Source organism: Rhinolophus hipposideros (genome assembly GCF_964194185.1).
Source record: "Rhinolophus hipposideros genome assembly, chromosome: 21".
Classification (NCBI taxonomy): domain Eukaryota; kingdom Metazoa; phylum Chordata; class Mammalia; order Chiroptera; family Rhinolophidae; genus Rhinolophus; species Rhinolophus hipposideros.
This window is the reverse complement of record NC_138067.1, coordinates 39,967,027-39,987,495: the sequence shown is the minus strand read 5'-3', so window position 1 is coordinate 39,987,495 and position 20,469 is coordinate 39,967,027. Positions and strand designations below refer to the sequence as shown.

Sequence of the window (20,469 nt, the reverse complement as noted above, 5' to 3'; positions counted from 1 at the left end):
GCTCCATGCTCCTAACTCCGAAGGCTGCCGGTTCGATTCCCACGTGGGCCAGTGGGCTCTCAACCACAAGGTTGCCGGTTCAGCTCCTGCGCCTTCCACAACTAAGATTGAGAGGACAACAACTTGACTTGGAAAAAGGCCTGGAAGTACACACTGTTCCCCAATAAAAAAAAAAAAAAAAGAGGAAAAGATTATTACAATAGTATAGAGACTGCCTCCCCCTCTGATCCTTTCCTCAAACATCAGAAGGGGGAGGGAAAAAAGGAACACCCATCCAGAATCTGCTTTCCGTCATCCCAGATGAAACAGGGCTAAGTTGGGATGCTGCCTTATGAGAAAAGACATTTTGACTAAGTGGGGAGTGGGGTGGGGCCCTATTTATGACACAAGAAAGCAAGCCCCTCCCCTGTGGTAGGAGAGTGCTGGGCCCACAGCCTCTCCCTGTTTCTAATCCATCCTCCCACAACAGGAGGCACAGAAGAGCCTCACTTGGCGCAGGAGTTGGGTGCAACAGTGGTCGGCCCACTTGCCAACTGCCTTGAAAAGTAAGACCGGGAATGCCAGGATGAAGGAGTAGGACACAAAGGGAGGTGCCATCATGAGAAATCAATGAGGGATCTGTGACAAAAGAAGCCTAGCTTGTGCCGGAAGGATGAAGCCTGGGAGATCAACATCTCCCATGAGGGAAATATCACCAACAGTCGTGCCAGATTCTAAGTCAGTATCTAGGCCTGAGTGGGAACTTGAGCCACACCAGACACCTATCACCCAGCCAGAGCCTGGCCCAGAAAAGACACCCACAGCGCAGCCAGCATCAGAGGCTCAGCAGAGACCCAATACTCAACAGGAGTCTGCTTCCCCGCAAAGACCCCTCACTCAGCAAGAGCCGCTTGCCCAAAATGAAGCTGAATCCCAGCAGGAACCTAGAACCCAACTAAAATCTGCTTTACAACAGGAACGTCTTGCCCCACAGAAGCCCGCACCCCAACAGTCACCTCCCTTTGCTCAACAGGAAGCTGCATCGCAACAGGGACCTGGGTCAGGAAAAGGGTCTAGAATTCAACAGGAGCCAGAATTGGGAGGGGGACGCACAGAGCCACCTCTAGCTCAACAGGAAGTTGGATCAACACCTCTGGACCACACTGAATCTGGGTACCAAGAGGATCCAGGACAGTCAGACCCTGCAGCCCAACAAACAGCTCCAGCCAAATCCCAGCAGAGATCGTTGATCGAGGGGGAGTTTCTATCAAACCTGCACGAACTATCCACAGAGCAACAGGCTTCCGAGTGGAAGAGATTTGTGGAGTGGGTCACAGATGTAGACTCAGAATCAGATTCAGGGCGTCCGTCTGAGAACGACACACCCGCCAGGAGCAGCGGAACAGTGGCCCAGGGCATGAAGCTGGCCTTCCAGTGGAAGCCTGATCATGAAGTGATGTCAGAACACGGTGGGACATCAGCCCACGGGAAGAAAACCAGCAGCCAGAATCACAGACGCTACCGGGACACAGGTGAGCGGAGCCTGCAGGCATGGGGTTGAAAAGTACTACGAGCTGCCAGTATGTCGGGTTGGCTCAGGTGATCCCTCAACAGCAAGACAAGATCCAACGGCCCCATTTGACAGATGAGGACGGCCGAGCAATGAGATAGATGTGAAGGACGGGGCGTAAGGGGCAGTCGGGGGCGGCCAAGCCCAACGCTGGGTCGGGCTTCTGCCCGGGCACCAGGACGGCTCCCTACGAAGGGCTTTGGGGAACTCCAAGCGGGAAAGGGGTCTGGGCGAGGGGCCAAGATCGGAAGGGAAGCCATCCTCCTGCCAGCGTTCACCCATCTGTCCCCAAACCCACTGAGCACAGTCCTGGGGCAGACACTGCCCCGGGCACCGGAGACACAGGCTAAACGTGGCCCTTCCCCTCAGGGAGCTTCCATCCTGACGAGGACAAACTCAGGCCTTAGAGACCCTGGAACTCCCCAGGCGCAGGAGGACACTTGCTGCCCAGCCACGATGTCCCGGGGAACCCCCAGTCAAGCCAGGCCTGAGGGCCCTGGGGGTTGCGTTCTCAGGAAGCGGGTCCTGGGAGAGGGGCCAGGGGTTCCGCCAAAGTCCCAGGCGAGGTTGGGGCGGAAGGGCGGGAGAGCCGAAGGGAGAGGGAGGCAAGGATGATGGCGGCCAGCACTCCCTCGCCTCTTCTGAAGCAGGCAGTGGCGCCGCGGGGCGCAGGCCCCAGCTCCCATTCTCCTCCTTTAGGCTCCAAAGCCCTGCCAGGGAGAAGCGGGCAGCAAGGCTCTCCCTGGAATGCGGGGTTACTTGTTGCAGTAGCCCAAGGGGGGAACAACATGCCGCCCCACTCCGGAACCGAGGAACACTGTAAGGCTGCTTAGTCTGAGCGCCGGCGATGGTGGCCACAGCCCGGAGGCATGACTGGCCTGTCTCTAGTCTGAAGAGATGAGGGGAATTGGTGAGATGGTGCCACGTCTTTTTCCAGCGCTGAGGGTTAAGGGTTGTTTCTCTAGTCTTCCAGAACCGGGTCTCGGGAGACGCCCTCTTCACACCGCCCAGGCGAACACGCCGCCTCTCCTCGGGCGCCCGGGAGGCAGTGGCTGTGTGCGCATGCGCGAGCCGCGAGCCTCCTGTTTCCCGCCTTTTCCCAGGTGGTCGCCGCCTCCTCCACCGCGGTTCCTCCCTACGGGTGGGCCCGAGGCTTAAGGCTAGTGCGCAGGTGCCGAGCATGCTCCTTGCCCCTCCCCCCATTCTCGTGCGGAGGAAAGGGGGAAAAAAAGAACTGCGAGAAAGAGAACTAAGATAACAGAACTAGAAGGCAGGGGTCGGGGGAGAAGGCGGGGCTTCCTCCTCCGACAGCTCGCAGGCAGAGCCACGCCTCCAGCTCTGGCGCCCCGCCCCGGCTTTGAACTGCCCGAGGACCTGGCCCCGCCCCCCGCCCCCAGGCAGTGGTTCATCGGCGCCCCGTTCTCCCCCTCCAGCGGGCGCGCTGGGTTGCATTCTAGGGGATCCCTACGTGGGAAGGTGAGTGGGAAGGCGAGGCTGAAAACCAACATGTGATAATAGCGAGGCTTCCCTGCTAGGGTGACCACCGTGAGACTCCCTAGTCCTGCCTGAAGGACGCTTTTCGCCGCCTCCAGGGCTACATTTTTGGTCGCGGGTCCTTTAAAGCGTATGAGGGGGCGGGGCCAGGCCTTAGCAGTGGAGTGAGGTACGAATTGCTTAAGGGGGCGGGACCCAAAGAGGAGCAAGCCCAGGATTGGGTGGTATGGGGGCCCGGCGCTGTTGTGTAACCAGGATTGGCCACCGGGGCGGGGCCTGGCGGCTGGAATTGGTCCTCGCGCGGGGACCTAGGAGAATTAATGGAGTCCGCCGGGGGAGAGGGGCCCGCCGGGGCCGCGGGGGCCCCGGCCTCGAAGAAAAATAGAAAGGTGTCCAAGAGCCGTAGCCGCCGGCGGTGGCGAAAAGTCAAGACCAAAGGTGAGCGCACGGGGGTCGACAACAGCCCGGAAGGAACCTTGGACATCCCGCGGGGAACTGGGACTGAGTGGACTGACCCATCTCCACGAGAAGTAGGGGAGTCCGTGGACTGGCCTATTGCCGCTCTGCAAGGGGAGTGCGGGGATGATCCATTGTGAGAAGGGGATGATGTGAGAGCGGAATATACCCCCATGATAGAGACCATCCGACGCCCCACTACTGCCTTGGGTGGAGAGGCCAAAATGCGAGTCTCCTGGACCAGGGTTCCCGCTCTGGCTCTGTACTCGCTGCGTGACTGTAGGCAACTCCTGTCCTCGGTGTTTCCCACCTGGGAAATGGTTCCAGCGCCGATTATCAGGTCTCTGACATTCTTGAGAGGATGATAAGGTTGAGGGTTTATAAGCTGTTGCCGAAAGAGGAAGTTTAGGGGTGAGTCACGGTAACGTGGGAAGAAGGGGTACCCCAGGATGGGCAATGTCAGTGGGCCAATACAACTCAAAACAGACCTGTTCCCATCCTTCCTTCAGTCCGTTCTTCCATTCTTTTCAGTCCACCTGCTTCAGCCTGGCTCCCCTGGGGCCTAACTTCCTGACCCCCACTGTTTCTAGGACTAGGCGTTCCTGGGTTGGTTTCCAACTGCCACACTCTCCCTCAGGAGAAGAAGGAAGGGCTGTCTTCACCTGGGTTCCCTAGGGTGTCTCGTTATTTACATATCTAAGCAGGTTAGAAGACTGACAGACCAGTGGAGATGCTTCAAGCTTCAGGCAGAGGCTCACTGTGTTTTGAGTATTTGTCAATCCAAGTGAGGACCCGTGGGAAGATCCTGTGCAGAAAAGCAACTGACATCGTTCCTGGGCCCCAGGGACCCCAAACTCATTGTTCTCCTTGCCATATGCTGCCTTGTTCATCCCTGCCAAGAATAGATCTGGATTTGGCTCCAGACACACACACAGGCTCAAACAGACTCAGACTCTTGCCCTAGGGCATTCACTGTCACACAGCAAGAGAGCCTCGTAAGAAGGACAGAGTGCCCAGAGGCAGTGCAGACCCTGGTGAAGTGCACAGGCATAGGAGACCTGGTTCCTCAGGCTGTGACCTGCGGTGCACTGGGCAGAAGGCTCTCTCCTTCCCTGCCTCAGCTGTCTGAGCTATAAAAATGGACATAGCGATGGGAGTGCCTGACTGTTGTAGGGCTGTTGTGAGGTTTGAATGAATGTAGTGTGTTTGGCACCAGCACCCAGGAAGCCCTCAGGAGGGGAGGTTACCCACCCCACCCCCACTAGATAGCGAACTCCCTAAGAACAGGGCTGTGTCTGCCTTCTTTACTCCACACTTCCAGAGCCTGGTATGCCAGGCACATAGGCACTTAAATATTTATTGAATTAATAAGTGAAAGAACGCGTGGGCTGTAACACAGGGATAATAATTACTGTGCTGTGCTTAGGGTTGTCATGAGAAGTCAGAATCCTCTTGGGCAGGGCTTCCTGCACATGGCTGAGCCAGTCCTCACAAATCCTTGGGCCCACCTACTGAAAAAGGCTCATTCTCCAAAGCTGTGAGATTCGCCTGTCATTTCCTGAGGTCATGCCCTGGTGCCAGGCCTCAGTTGGGTGAATCAGACCTCGCCCCGGGCCTAAGGGCATCCAGGCTGGCTGGAACAGTCCTAGTCATTAGTTTGATCTTGCCAGTAACCTGATGACGCTAGTGTCATGATCACCTTATTTCCAAGATGATGACATGGAGGCCCTGAGGAAGCAAAGTCACCTGGGCTTACGTACCTGGCCAGTGAGGGCAGAGAGATCGTCCCCAGCCTCCTGAGGGCAGGGAGTGTGTGAGCTCAAAACGGCTGTATGCCCAACCTTGATTCTGGACCCAGAAGGCTCCAGATGCACAGATTCGTTCAGCAGACATTCCCTGTACACTTACTTGTGACAGTCCTGGGCTCTCAGTAGTGAGGACACACTCACATTTGAGCTGTGGACACAAACATGAATCAAATAATCCCACACATCAAGTATAATTATAAACTGTGATAAACACAAGAGGGAAATTCCTGAGAAAATGTAAGAGGGAGGCTTCCCAAGGAGGTGACATTGGAGCCAAGGATAAGCAAGCGTTGACTGCTAGGCAAGAGGGGGCAGGGAGGACCGAAGGAACACAATGGGCGGAGACCTTGAGGCCTAAGGAAGCTGCGCATTACAGCTCAGAGGGGACTCAGGAAGGGAGGGGAGGAAGAGAGGAGGCTGGATGGGCAGGAGGCCCAGATGGTCCCTGGTCTGGGGAGGCTGTGTCCAGGATTTGGGGCTTTATCCTGAGAGAAAGGGTGGGGGTGCTGAAGAGTTGAGAGTGTGTGACCAAATTTATGTTTTAGAAAGATTCCCCTGGCTGCTATGTGAAGAGATTGAATCAGGGGCAAAATCAGAGACACATAAAAAGTTGTTATAATCATCCAGATGAGGGGACAGTGGGGGTGGGGAGGCTTCTAGGGGACAGAGTGGATAGGACTTCGTGATGGATTGGATGGTGTAGGAGGTGGCCAGGATAATGCCCTGGGTTCTGACTTGAGCAAATGGGGACAGATGCTTACACCTCACACACACACACACACACACACACACACACACACACACACACGGAAACCGTGATATGCACAAATATACATCCATACTCATATAAACACATACCCACATAATCTCATAGTCCGAGACAAATACAGACTCAGATACACTCACAGGCTGAGAAACACAAACGGGCCATGACACATGCATACAAACATACCTTCAGACATACCAAGAAACAGAGAAACACACAGGGGGGGAAACAAATGTCGATACACCTACTCACAAACAGGCCAGAACCGACATTGGCCATGACCCATACCTACGCACATACGTACGTGCATGTAAGCCTCCACACTCATGCCTGACCACGCAGAAAGCACACAACTGAGACATGACAGAGAAGGAGCAACTTCGATACAGAAACACTTAGATACAGAAACAAGCAATGCCACCCTTGCTGGCTCTGTAACCCATGTCACCCTGACAGGATGGCATGTCACCTCTCCGCATCTCAGTTTTCTCATCTTCCAAAAGGGGTGCTAATGGTCCCTACCTCGTGTGTCATAGAGAGGATGAAATGAGTTACTTCACGTAAAGCACAGAAAGAGAACAGTGCCTCACACAGCAGTCGTTAGAGCGGTATTTGCTCTTTCTCAGGGAATACACTCACTGGGAGGGCTACACTCACTGGCCCCCCTCCTACATCTGCGCCCAGGCCTCTCCCCTCAGAAGCCCTTGCCCCTCCAAGGCCCCACACCTCGCCCTTCCTCCATCTTCCCCCCACTTTCCTCCCCATTGCCCTGCTTAGTCCCCAGGGGCCAAAATCCAGGCCGGGTTCAGCTGCACAGTGGCTTTTTAGGGCAAAGAGCTGGTGCCCAGGCAGTAGGACCCCTCTGCTCTACCTCTGCTCCAGTTCTCGCCCATGGCCCTGGTGGGCCTGCTCCTGCCCCAGTGACCTCTGCCTGGGATTCTTGGCAAGTTTCTGGCAATCTCAACATCCCTTCCTGCCAGCTCCACCCGGCCCAGCCCCAAGGGAGCAGCCTAGACCAGGGCAAAGGGCAGGGCCCTGGAGTCATGAGGGCCTGGGATCCAGCCTCTGCCCCACCGCTTTGTGCAAGTTACTTGTTCTGTTCAGGTCTCCTCCATTCTCTTCTTCTCAGTTTTCTGTCAGAGCCCTACCGCACAGACAGGAAGTAAATAATAGTGGCTTTATAAAGTGGGAAACCACAGCCTATTATGCAATAAATACCACACACTGGCCGTGCACCAGGCACAGGAATAAAACATATAACGTCCCTGCCCTCAGGGAGCCTATAACCTAGTGAGGGAGACAGCGCAAACACACAGTCCGTTGTATAGTGTGTTAGAGGGCGATGTGTGCCACAGAGAAAAATGACCCAGTACACATCTCGGGGAGGCCACGGGAGAACCACCAAGCAAACAGCTGCAGAAAAGGTCACCCAGGGCACCGCTTACAAAGTGCAGTTCCTACCCTCTGTGGGCAGGAGGGCCAACTGCAGTTTACAGATGAGAAAACCAGGCTCATCCAGAATCACCTGGCAAGTAGCTTGGGCCAGTGTTCTGTTGTCACAGCCACCAAGCTTAGAACTGCCTCCAGGGGTTTCTTTCCATCTGTTTGCCTGCCCTGCAGAGGTGTGGTCCTCTCCCAAGCTCCCATCCATCCCCTTCTCCTTCCATTCTGACTCTTCATGCTTTCCTTCCTCCTTCAAATATTTGCTGAGCACCTACTGTGTGCTAGGCCCCATGAAGGGCTGTGAGGACACCTCTGCCCTTGTGGGGATGGCATTTAAGGGGGGAGAGACTGGAGGATTCACCTCCGGCCAAGTAAGTGACACTGGGGCCTCGTTTGCATTGGCCCCTCCCAAGGCCCTATACCTAATTTTGTATTGGTGATTTTAGAATTGTTTGTCTAAAGAGCCCCATCTCCACTTGTACTAAGAGAAGTGAACTCAGTGAAGCCAGGTTCTCCCCCTGAGGGGAGACAAACAACAAATATGTAAAGAAGCAAATGTGTGCTTGCAAATGTGTAAAATTCTAGGAAAAACGATTTAAGTATGATGGCAGAAAAGAGTGCTGGGGGCGCATGCCTCCCATGGGGAGGAGGACTTAGGGAATGCCTCTTCGAGGAGGTGACAGGCTAACGCCTGAAGGGTGAAGAAGAGCTGGCTAGGCTCGTGGATTAACATGAGTGAAGTCTCTTGGAGCCTCGCTTTCCTGTGTGAGGAGGGGAGGACAGTCCCCACCTCATAAATGGCAGGTACAGGGTGCCTGGTGTGGGAACACCACACAGTAGGACCTGTGGCTCAGGCCCCTAGCTGAACTTGGCACTGCCCTTAATCTGCTTTTGTCCTCTCAGGAGGGACAGGCAGGGCTGGCTACCCTCTCTCTCCCCCTAACAGCTGGGGACGGCTGTGCCAGGGCCAGCCTGAGGGGCGGGAGCTGAGATCACGGGGCCTTTGCTCCCTGAGTCCACCCTGGAGAGGGAGGGCAGCCTGGCTGGGTGAGAGGGGACAGTTTGTTCAGGTCAGGGGCTGAGACGCCTGGGTCCAAAGGAGGCTGGGGGCCGTGGGCTCTTTTGTCTGAAGGAGGAGGGGGTTGGGGATTCCTGAATTCTAAGTAAGAGGAGCCTAGGACAGGGACTCCCAGTTGAGCTGGGGCTGGTAGCAAGCAGGGGGGCAGGGAGTTGAGCTCCGTGCTCTATTTACAGCACGTGGTTCTCACTGTCCCTTGTGGGTGGGAGGTGCAGCGGTGGCCACACCCTGGGCAGGCTGGGCCCCTCCCCCGGTTTATCGCCCCAGGCATGAGCCACAGTCCTACAGTCCAGAAGTCCCAGCCTGGGGGAAGCTCCGAAGAGGCCTGGAGGAGTGAGTGTGTGGCTAGCTGGGAGACAGGAGCGGCGAGCTGCCAAACCCCAGGGCCTGGAAGGGAAAGGAGACACCTGGAGGGAGTGAGGGGAGGTTATGCTCTCAGGAGCCAGGCAAGGTGCTGGGTGGGCTGCAGGAAGGAAGAGTCTGGAGCAGAGGGCAGCATCCCCATCAAGGGGGACGCTCAAGTATGGGCAGTCAGGCCTAGTCCAGGGTAAGTCTTTGAGGGCCAGAGCCAGAGGCCCAGCCTCCAGAGCCCCAGGAGGGAGACACAGCTCTGGACCCAGAGATCTGGGTTCGAATTCTGTTCTGGCACTTTCAATGCAACCTTCAGCTCCTTACTTAATACCTCTTAGCCTCAGTCTCCTCTCCTATAAAATGGGATGCTATTCCTAATAGCTGAACCGTGAAGCGAAGCAGTCTGGGTCTCAAGGAGCGAGGACAAATGAGCAAATACACAGAAAGCTCTTAGTACAGGGTCTAGCACAGAGGGAGCTCCACATCCTTGACAGTGAGGAGTACCTGCTGTTCCAGGTGGGGGGCTGCGCTGGCCCGTGCAATCTAAGCCAAGTGGACAGGTTCAAAGGCCAGGTGATCCAGGTGGGGGTGGAGTGCAGCCAAGTTTTGGGACCCCGCAGAGGAACAGAGAGGAAGCTGAAGTGTGGAGGAGGGGGTTCCACAGCCAGACTTGAGGGACAAGGAAGGGCCAAGAGTGACTCCAGTTTTAAGTAAGGCTAGAATGATGAACTCCTGGGTTCAGAAAGAGAATTGGGCTTGGGACCAGTGTCCTGGGATACCACCAAATAGATGGGAATGGGTGGGCTGAGGGCTGAATTCTCCCAAATATTGGTCGAGGGGAAGGGCCTCAGGTGTCACCCACAGTGACACCTGAGGCCTGAAAAGGATGGGGGGTGGGGGCCTGAACTCCTGGGTCCTGAGAGCGGGTACCAACTGGGGTCCACATTTTCCCGAACCTAGAAGGAGTCTTGGGCCCAAGAAAGTAAATGGAGACAGATGCCTGAACTCTTGGGTCCCTGAAAGATAGAAAGGGGTAGGAAGACTTCTGGTAGAGGAGAGAGCAGGGACGCCTGGAGCCTGAAGAGGGGGGTCTGGGTACCTGGACTCCTTGGTCTGAGGAAGGCTGGGCTGAGGGATTAAACTCCTAGCTCCTGAGAAGAGAGAAAGGGTCTCGGTACCTGGGCTTATGGGCCCCAAGAAAGGAAGAGGATGGGGACCCTACACTCCAACGTTGGTTCTGAAGGAGGAAGCTGGCTTCTGCCTCCTGGGTCTGAGGGAGGAGGGGGATAGAGCTTGGACTTCTGGAGCCCAGGGCTCCAAGTGAGCAAAGGGTGATCCAGCCCTATTTGATAAGCCTCTCCACCTACCTACAGTTTCGCGGCTCATGCACAGCATGGACCTACGCACAATGACACAGTCACTGGTGACTCTGGCAGAGGACAACATGGCCTTCTTCTTGAGCCAAGGCCCTGGGGAGACAGCACGGCGGCTGTCGAACGTCTTTGCGGGCGTTCGGGAGCAGGCTCTGGGGCTGGAGCCCACCCTGGGCCACCTGCTGGGCATGGCGCACCTGTTTGACCTGGACGCGGAGACGCCAGCCAACGGGTACCGTAGCCTGGTGCACACGGCCCGCTGCTGCCTGGGGCACCTGCTGCACAAGTCGCGCTACGTGGCCTCCAACCGTCGCAGCATCTTCTTCCGCGCCAGCCACAACCTGGCGGAACTGGAGGCCTACCTGGCCGCCCTCACGCAGCTCCGCGCCCTGGCCTACTATGCCGAGCGCCTGCTGGCCACCAACCAGCCCGGGGAACTCTTCTTCAGCGGAGACGAGGGACTCACCACCGATTTCCTGCGCGAGTACATCACTCTGCACAAGGGCTGCTTCTACGGCCGCTGCCTGGGCTTCCAGGTGAGCCCCCACCCTGGACCTCTGGGCCCAGGTAAAGGCACTAGGTGGCCCCCAAGCTGGCCCAGTGTTGTAGTAGAATAACCACAAGGGGCATGATTCAGAATGCTGCAGATACAGAAAGGGGAAACTGGGGGGCTCAGACAGCTCCACAGGGACCGCAGACACGTGGCCCCCGGGCTGAATCCACCACGTAGCAAGAAATCTTGAACTCGCATACCTTTTAGCACCAGGCACCCACTGCTATCACCGTCCATTTAGGAGATCTATTCACTCCTTTATGTCTAAGTAGCCTGACCCCTGAAATCAGTGGAGTTTGCGACGCCCCTAGGAGGGTAGCCAGTCTTGTTCTCAAAGGCCCATTTGTGAGAGCACACCCCGTTAGTGATCCCCACTGGAAGCCTAGGAAAGAGGGTGCAAACCCCATTTCACAGAAGTTCAAGAAGCTCAGTTGGACCCAGGTCTGTCTAGGCTTTTTGACTCCCCTAAAGAGCTGCAGAATCAGGATTTTCAGGCTGGGAGAAGGGCCAAGGAGTATATCCGAGTTGGTGATAGTGAAGGAAACCTAGCCGAGACCTCTATCTCCTTTGAACTGGGACCCTGACCCCTGCCCACTGCAGGCCTTCTACCCCCTGTGCCCCCAAACCACCCTCAGGGAGATACAACCCACCTCAGCACTGAGAGGGAGGCAGCCCAGAGGCCTTCAGATTCATAGGAAAAGTAGTTTGGTGACTCAGAATAGGGGGGGAGGGGGGCGCAGGGGGACACCAGGCTCAGAGCAGAGGCCCAATTGCCACTATCTGGGGTCAGTCCTGGGGACTGGGGGACCCACATCAGGGAACCCCAGCAGGAGTATCTGGAGCTATGTGGCCCTGTAGTCCTTCAGACCCTCTCAGGGCCGCCCCCCACCTCAGTGTCAGCTGAGTTTGGCAGTCTCTCGGCCTCCAGCTCACCCCACCTTTCTGTGTTTCCCTGTGGGACAGCCTGTCCTCATCAACCCAGCCTGGGTGTTTCTGGGAACTTCCTCTCACCTAAGCTGAACCCACAAATATTGATCAGCCCAGCTGGGCCAGTCAGCTCCTCCCTGTGTCCCAGCTATGACCTTGGCGTCATGGGAGAGAGATCCTACAGCCACCCGAGCCAGCATCCAGCCACAATGGCCAGGCACCCCTGTGCTCTCTGGCTCTCTGGGTCCCCAGCCAGGGGCAGGGCCATGCCTGACAGCTAGTTTGAGGGCCCAGCTGTGCTGTGTTACAGGACAGCCTCCCCCCCCCCCCCGTAAAATATCAGCCTCAGGAGGGCAAAGGCGTCACCTGTCTGGGTCTTGCTCAGCCCCTGCTCCAGCCCAGTGCCTAGTGTGCAGTAGGACCGAGGCCAGTATTTGCCAAATGAACAGAAGAACGCTGCTGGCCGTGTGCCCAGCCTCCTGTGGTGTTTTTTTTTAAATCTGATCTTGTCTCCCCATTGTCTTTCCTGAGCTGTCTGGCTCCTCTCTCAGATGCTGTCTCCCCCTTTGGCTGCCTTTCTGCCTCAAAATCTCTGGCCCTGTCTCTGACCATTTCCCATCTGCCTTCCTGCTGCCCCATAACTGGTCCGCACTGCCGTCCTCGCTGACTTTCAGGAAATCCCTGTGTCATCTTACTCCCAGCTTACAACCCTCCAGTGGCTCCACCCCACATTTGGAATAAATCTAAATTCCTCAGGCCTATGTGAGCCCCCTTTGAATCTCTGCGCTCACCCCCTGTCACTCCCCTGGCTCACTCTGCTCCAGCCACACTGGCCCCAGCTTTTCCTTATCCACCCAAGCATAGCCCGCCTCAAAGCCTTTGCACTTGCTGTGCCCTCGGCAAGAACAGCCTTGCTCCATCCGGGTCCTTCCTGGAAACTGTCTAAGTAGCCTGACCCCTCGTCTTCATATGTCCCCTCCACCTATTGTGTTTTCAAATCATTAGTTATTACTTGACATGTGGTATATGCTTAGAGCAGTGCCTGGAACACAGTAGGAACCCACTAAATGTTGGCTGAATGACAGTTTCGGCCCCCAGTCCCTCGTCTGGGCGGCGGGTGACTGCGGCATCTCTCCGCAGTTCACGCCCGCCATCAGGCCATTCCTGCAGACCCTCTCCATCGGGCTGATATCCTTCGGGGAGCACTACAAACGCAACGAAACCGGCCTCGGTGAGTCCTGGCCAGCCGGGCCCTGTCCATACCACCCTCCCCTGTTGTCCCTCCTCTGCAGCCCTGCCCCACAGCCTGTCCCACTCGGGCTCCCTGATACCCTCCCAACCCCCAGGTGTGGCCGCCAGCTCCCTCTTCACCAGCGGCCGCTTTGCGATCGACCCAGAGCTGCGTGGGGCTGAGTTTGAGCGTATCACTCAGAACCTGGACGTGCAGTTCTGGAAAGCCTTCTGGAATATCACCGAGATGGAAGTGCTGTCGGTGAGCATGAGGCCCAATGAGGGCCCCAACCTGTTACAAGATGGGGACACTGAAGCCCAGAGACCCGTCCTAGGCGACATCAGGTCTCTGCAGGGTTCCAAGCCAAGGGATGGTACATAAGGGAAGAATGGGGGGTCCGAGGGGAGTCGTGAGGGGGGCCCCTGTAAGCAGCCCCTCCCCAAAACCCCTTCTGTTCCCTCCCACCAGTCTCTAGCAAACATGGTATCGACCACTGTGAGGGTAAGCCGCCTGCTCAGCCTGCCGCCGGAGGCCTTTGAGATGCCAATGATCACTGACCCCAAGCTCACAGTCACCATCTCACCCCCCTTGGCCCACACGGGCCCTGGGCCGGTCCTCGTCAGGCTCATCTCCTATGAGCTGCGTGAAGGACAGGTAGGGCCCCTGCCTCAGCCAGGAGCAAGTACAGAGTGAGGGGCATGGGCCCAGCCCCAGCACCCAGCACCCACCCCCACCCAGACGCCTCCCTGCTTCACTTCCATCCTTCATTCCCTCTTGTCTCTCTGAGCACATCCCTTTGGGGGGATGGAGGGTGGCCCACGTAGCCCCCCCTCCTCACCCACTTCTTTGCCTCCCCTCCCTTCTCCCCAGGACAGTGAGGAGCTCAGCAGCCTGGTGAAGTCTGAGGGTCCGAGGAGCTTGGACCTGCGGCCTCGGCCGCAGCAGGCACCCCGCTCACGGTCCCTCATCATTCACATCCATGGTGGTGGCTTCGTGGCCCAGACTTCCAAATCCCACGAGCCCTACCTCAAGACCTGGGCTCAGGAGCTGGGCGTCCCCATCCTCTCCATCGACTACTCCCTGGCCCCCGAGGCCCCCTTCCCCCGAGCTCTGGAGGAGTGCTTCTATGCCTACTGCTGGGCCGTGAAGCACTGCACCCTCCTCGGTAAGCCCAGCCCTCACTGTTACCCACGCGCCAGCCTGCTTCAGCCCCTAGCCCTCACTGCACAGGAGAGAGCCATCTCATTGCTCAAGCCTCACTCTTGCATGCCCTGCCTCCCCTCCCGTCTCCTACCACCCAGCCCTCTGCCACCTGCCCACTCCATCTCTGCCTCAGCCATCTCTCCCTTTTGCCCCACCGCTCACCCATTCTTTTATCAACCACTTCCTCCCTCCTGCTCTCCTACTCCAGCCCTGACACTCCATTCTCCCACCTCCCTCAGGGGTCTCCTCTGACCTTTGCTTTCCTCTTCCTGTTGCCCCACCCCCTGACATCTCCAGCCCATTTTTCCAGCTCCTCTGACTTCCCACTTCTGACATCTTGGGAGGCACAGAGCAGAGTGAGACCACGCCCTACGGCACAGGGCCCAAGGCCTGAAGTCAGCCTGAAGCTGGCTTCCATCTCCTGGCCTAGGACGACCCTCCTTCCCTCTGTGTCCCCTCTTCCCCAACCCCCACCATCCTCCTCACTTCCATCCTCCAGCCTCCCAAGCTTCCCCAGAGCTTCCTGATCTCCAGGCCTCTCCATGTCCTAAGTCAGCCTCGTCCTCTGATCACTGTCCTCCAAATGACTCCAAGTCCTGCCTCAGTTTACCAGTCTCTCACCTTGCAGTTGACTAGACCTCAGAGTTGGGGCTCCCACACCCTACCTCCTGGCCCAGAGCTTGAGTTCCCCCCTGCCAGGTGTAACCATGCCCCCCCCCCAAACCAGGCTCAACGGGCGAGCGGATATGCCTCGCGGGAGACAGCGCAGGCGGGAACCTCTGCTTCACCGTCTCCCTTCGGGCAGCAGCCTATGGGGTGCGGGTGCCAGATGGCATCATGGCAGCCTACCCGGCCACAATGCTTCAGTCCACCGCCTCTCCCTCCCGCCTTCTGAGCCTCATGGACCCCCTGTTGCCCCTCAGCGTGCTCTGCAAGTGCGTCAGTGCCTATGCTGGTAAGGCCCACCCCCCACAACTGGGACTGGGGGGGCAGGATGCCTGGGGCCTGCAGGGATGGGCTAGAGCCCAGTCTCCTAGGGCTGAGGAGAGGAATCTAAGACTCCTACTGAAGCACTCAGTTATTCTTGGGTCCCTGGGTACCGATGTCTGAAGCTGTGGGTGTTGGTCCCAGAAAGAGAAGGGACCAACTCAGCCCCTCCCCCCGCCACATACACTCTGCAGGTGGGGAGATAGAGGACCTCTCTGACTCTGACCAGAAGGCGTTGGGCATGATGGGGCTGGTGCAGCGGGACACAGCCCTGCTCCTCCGGGACCTCCGCCTGAGTGCCTCCTCGTGGCTCAACTCCTTCCTGGAGCTGAGGCACAAGTACCAGCCGAAATCAGTGCCCGTGGCAGGTGAGTGAGGCCTTCTAGGATGCCCAGGAGAGACAACCTGGCACACCCCAAGTCCTGGGGCAGGAAAGGGGCCGTGCCCTGGGCCGTTCAGAGAAGCAGAGATCAGCTTCCTGGTTCTGCCCCATATCTATCCCTGGTCTCTATCACAAAGCCTTGATTTTCCGCAAGAGTCCATATCCGGGAAGTTCAAGGACTTCTGGTCCCCCAGGTCATCTCAGTCCCAGGAACTATAAGATTTAGCTTTCCAAACAGCCTTTCCCGGAAAGGCACCCTGGGAAATGACTCAGAAGGCCTGCCCATGCTCTGGTTTTTAGTCCCGAGGCCACTGGAATCCCTTGGGCCCTCAGATGGGAGTCCAGCCCTCTAAGATTCTTTCCAGACTCTTAACAGAGGTACGTAGGGATACTACCCCAACGCCAGGAGCAGACCTAAGAGGCTGGGGCAGGGATAGCAATAGACTGGATGGACCTCGGGAAGTGGAGGAGATTCCCAAACTTGGGTGGTGGGCAGGACTCTAAGGCAGCCAAAAATCACCTCCATCCAAGGATCCATGTTTTCCCACCATTTTTTAACATTTTAAGGATTTTAAAGCACAACCAACTCCACTTATTTTCTATCTCTAGCAAATCAACAGTATTTTGTGAGTAATTGGAACCACATGCTCAAAAGCAGATGAATATTCAGAAACTTATTCAGAAAGTTATTGCAATTGGACGTGTTTTAAGTTTTTTAATTTTAGGATTCTCAAATAGATGTAAATAAATACACACAAAAACAAAAGGGACTTGAATTTTAGGTCAATAGACCACTGAGTACTGGGATTTCCTTGTAGGCTAAAGGTGACAGATAGGTGTCACCCTTGGAGCCCCCTACATAAACACTAGTTTAGCTCCCTATTGTACCAGGTACTTGCTGGTCGCTGGATGACATGGGTAAGTAATGGTCTCTGTGAGCCTTGCTTTGCTCCTCTTTGAAATGGGTACAATAAGAGTACCTGCCTCATGAGGTTGTAGTAAGGACTGCATGCACCCATTTGTGCCAAGCACCCAGCATAATACCTGGCACACAGTAGGTGCTCTTAGAAAATGCCAGCACCCCTGACTGGCTGTGCCCTGTGACTCTTAACCAGCAGCTCTGTTCCATTGACCCCTGGGTCAAAGAGCATTTATACAGTTATTCTCATATGTTCTAGTTTGCCTTCATGGATCTATAAAGAGAAGTGAAAAACAAGTGGTAAATATAGGGTCCTGGTCCTAGTGGTAAGCAGTGTGGGTCTGATAAAATTAATGGAGCTAAGGCCAAGGTGGGCACACCAGGTGGGCCGGAAGCACGTCTGTAACATTATTTGGGTGCTTGCTTGCCTGGTCACTCAAAGGGAAGGGATAAAACTGAAGAGCACAAAGGAAATTTGGGGAACAGATCTATGTGGCCTCATAGGTATGAGATCCCTAGGAATCTAATAAGCCCCCAAGATTGTTTTGAGCTCCCTTTCAAGCCATATGGGCCTATTTCCTACTCCACTTTAATCCATTCACACCCTCTGTGTCAAGTGGCCCTAAGTTGCTGGGCCTCATGCTGGAACAGGGTGCCAGGCCTGGTAATAAAATATTAATACTGATATATTAGGACCTCCCGGGAGGTAGCAGTACCTAATCCTGTATCTTAAGCCACTGAGTCCTCTGCACCTCCTATGAAGTAAGGACTATTTTTACCCCCTTTGTACAGATGAGGAAACTGAGATTCCCAGAGGTAAAATGACTTACTCTTCACCTTCCCGGTCACCACACACACACATATACACCCCTCCATGGCCATGTGACTCCTTCCGCCTACACCTTCGAGTTGCTTCTGGGCACCTGGAGCGCCCCATCCCTCCCCAAGGAAGGTGTCTAGGGGACCACTCCAGGCCTCCACAACACTGCCTAGGATAGTTTCTCCTCCAGAGGACTCTGCCCTTCCCATGAGCCTCCCTGCCAGCCCCCCACGTGCCCAACCCAGCTGATCTTCCCTGACCCTGCTTCTGTCATAGAGCCAATGCGGCGCAGCGTGTCTGAAGCAGCGCTGGCCCAGCCTGAGGACCCACGGGGCACAGACCCCCTCAAGAGCCTAACACTGCATGACCTGAAACTCAGGGGCAGCGCCGCGACATCGGACACCTCCGAGCTGTCACTGTCAGCCGAGACACTTGGTCCCTCCTCGCCCTCAGACGTCAACTTCTTACTGGGGTCTGAGAGTGCACAGGAAGAGGTTGAGGCCCAAGAGGAGTTGAACAGCAAAAACAAAGGCCATGGCATTAATGCCGCATTCCCTAAGGGCTTCCACCCCAGGCGCTCCAGCCAGGGCCCCACGCGGATGCCCCTGTACTCATCGCCCATCGCCAAGAATCCCTTCATGTCACCACTGCTGGCACCTGACAGCATGCTGCAGAGCCTGCCACCAGTGCACATTGTGGTGAGCACCAGATGGGGACGACACGGGTGGGGTGCAGGTGCACCTGGCGGCGGGAGTCGGCGGCCTGGCCCGGGAGGAGAGGTGTACCACCAGGAGGCAGTCAGGGCTGCCGTTTTCTTTTGCAATCTTGTGGAGCTCCATGGGGCTGTGGAGCAGCCACAGGGCCGGCAGAGTCAGGGCAAGGGAAAAGAGACGGTAGTTCTCTGGGGGAAGGGGGAAGCCGGCCAGAGGCCAGGGAGCCCAGTCAAACTCGTTCTGCACCTCCCCATCATGTCTCCCTCCTCTGTCCGCGCTGTGTCCACGGGTTCCTCCCTTTCCTTGGCTCATCCGCCCCTTCCCCGTGCCCCACCCCCACCATCCCGCAGGCGTGCGCGCTGGACCCAATACTGGACGACTCGGTCATGTTCGCACGACGGCTACGCAACCTAGGCAAGTCCGTGACGCTGCGCGTGGTGGAGGACCTGCCGCATGGCTTCCTGAGCCTGGCCTCGCTGTGCCAGGAGACGCGGCAAGCAGCGGCGCTGTGCGTGGAGCGCATCCGCCTGGTCCTGTCTCCGCCTGGGCCCACCTCACCGAGGCCGGTCTGAGCTGCCCGGGAGAGCCGGGCTGCGTGGGGACGTGGGGGCTGTGGGGGACGAGACTAAAGGCCTCTTGTTCCCATCAGCACCGGCCTCCGTGGTGAATGCGCCCCGGCAAGGACGGTGGCTGCAAGGGGTTCCTAGGCCCCTCCAGTCCCTGGGTCCCCAGCCTCTGGCCCGCGGGAGGGGGTGGCCTGTGCCTTAAGTGGGGGGGGGGGGACGACGGAGGAGGAGGAGGAGGAAGGTGTGACTGGCCTGGGGGAGGGGGCTCACTCAAACCAGCCTCAGAGACCGCTGGACCTGCACGCCGCCACTGCCTTCTACTACTGCTGCTGCAACCGCCGCAGGGGCGGGGCCTGGCCCTACCCCAGGTTGGTTGGTTTTTGTTTGTAAATAAAAGTATTTAATTAGTTTCGCCTCTCGCAAGTGGGGGGATCGCCCACCAGGGGGCAGCATCGGACTCTGCTGCTGGGCATTGAGAAACCTGGGACTGGAGAATAAAAGTGGGGGCTCAACTTCCAGGTCCTGAGGACTGCCCTATAACAGCCCCACATCCCCTGCAGATTTAATCCAGGTAGGGCTCCAGGGAACTCTGGGTTCTCAACTACTTCCCTTTACCAACCCAATCCCAGCACCCACCAGAAGGAAACCCAAACCTACAGAAGTAGAGCAATGGTAACAGGACACCAGAAACAAACTGGTCACCCCAAATTCTGGAGGCCCCAGCTCAGCTGTGACAGTCATTCAGTCCCTCAACCAAGACTCTGGCCTTGCCCTTTTGTAGGCCCTGGGTTTGGAGCAGAGATGGTTTCTATCCAGGGCCTACCCTCAAGGGACTCAAGGAAGATGGGGGGAAAGATGTAGACACAGGCTGTCACGGGCTCCATCTGTGGTAGTCAGGGAGGGCTTCACAGAGGAGGTGATCCAAGCTTGACCTTAACAGATGAGCACAAGTTTGCTAAGCAAAAGAAATATGCAAGGTTGTGAGAGCCAGTGGACAGTGATCAAGGCCTCTGGCCAGAAGATTAGGTGCAAAGTAGGAATGGCCTGAGAGGGCTGGAGTGTGATTTGGCCTATAACTGGAGGGCAGTGGGAGCCACAGAAGGGCTTGGAGCAGGAGAGGGATGGGCTCAGCTCATGCACTGAAGAACCTCCTGGGACACTGAGAGGGCAAGACTGGAGCCCTGGAGGCAACAGAGGAGGCAGGAGGTGAAGACAAGGCCTGAGCAGGGGCAGAGGCCGTGAGGGTAGGGAGTCGGAGTAGAGGTAAAGCAGATCCCAGAGCCATAACTGAGGTTGGATGAATAGGACTTACTGAGAGTGGAACAGAAGTGACAGGAATGGACAGAGCAAGAAGAGTGGATGTCACTCAGGTCTCGCCAGGGGAGTAGGTGAACAGTGAGGCTGTCTGTTTAGTAGAAGGCGGCTCAGGTGTGTGGGAGGGCTGCTGAGGGCTGTTCTGCACAAGGAAAGATCAGAAGGTCTTGGTGAGAATCCAGGGGGACATCCAGGAAGCAGAAGAATGGGTTGGGTGCTCACTTCTGACTGGAGCTGAGGGACTAAAACCTCTACAGGAAGACAGGGCAGGTGGGACAAGTAGAGAGCCAGGACACACAGAGCCCCGAGGACAGTGGCCCCCAGTAAAGGGTGGGCAGTGAAAGGTGAACGCTGGAGGGTTCTAAGGAGCAGCTGGAGAGGGAAGAAGCCGACCAGGAAAGATGGAAAGGAAAGGGAATGTCATATGGGCAGTGCTCTGTGCTCAGATGAGAACCAAATGTTATCCTCAGGCCTCAGCAATGAATGAGTGGGTCCTCGGTGACCTTGTTCAGAACCACTGCAGGGCCATGGGAGGT

The 20,469-nt window shown here is 56.7% G+C and overlaps 2 protein-coding genes across 7 annotated transcripts in view; one reads left to right on the top strand and one right to left on the bottom strand.

The window, feature by feature from the left end:
• The window catches only part of CD177 (CD177 molecule), a 183,211-nt gene that overhangs the window by 161,134 nt on the left and 1,608 nt on the right, over window positions 1-20,469 (bottom strand). The gene's annotated exons all lie outside the window — the stretch shown is intronic.
• On the top strand, window positions 297-19,031 carry LIPE (lipase E, hormone sensitive type). Of its 5 annotated transcripts, none has more exons than XM_081031998.1 (10): window positions 297-1,511; window positions 10,319-10,854; window positions 12,939-13,029; window positions 13,145-13,290; window positions 13,498-13,683; window positions 13,900-14,194; window positions 14,960-15,187; window positions 15,414-15,587; window positions 17,617-18,038; window positions 18,404-19,029. In XM_081031998.1, the coding sequence occupies exons 1-10, from the start codon at window positions 653-655 to the stop codon at window positions 18,623-18,625; spliced, it is 3,159 nt and encodes a 1,052-aa protein (XP_080888124.1). In that variant the 5' UTR covers window positions 297-652; the 3' UTR covers window positions 18,626-19,029. The 5 variants fall into 5 exon arrangements, with proteins under 5 accessions (XP_080888124.1, XP_080888127.1, XP_080888123.1 ...); XM_081032001.1 differs by lacking the exon at window positions 297-1,511 and adding an exon at window positions 2,939-3,025; XM_081031997.1 differs by lacking the exon at window positions 297-1,511 and adding an exon at window positions 2,984-3,481.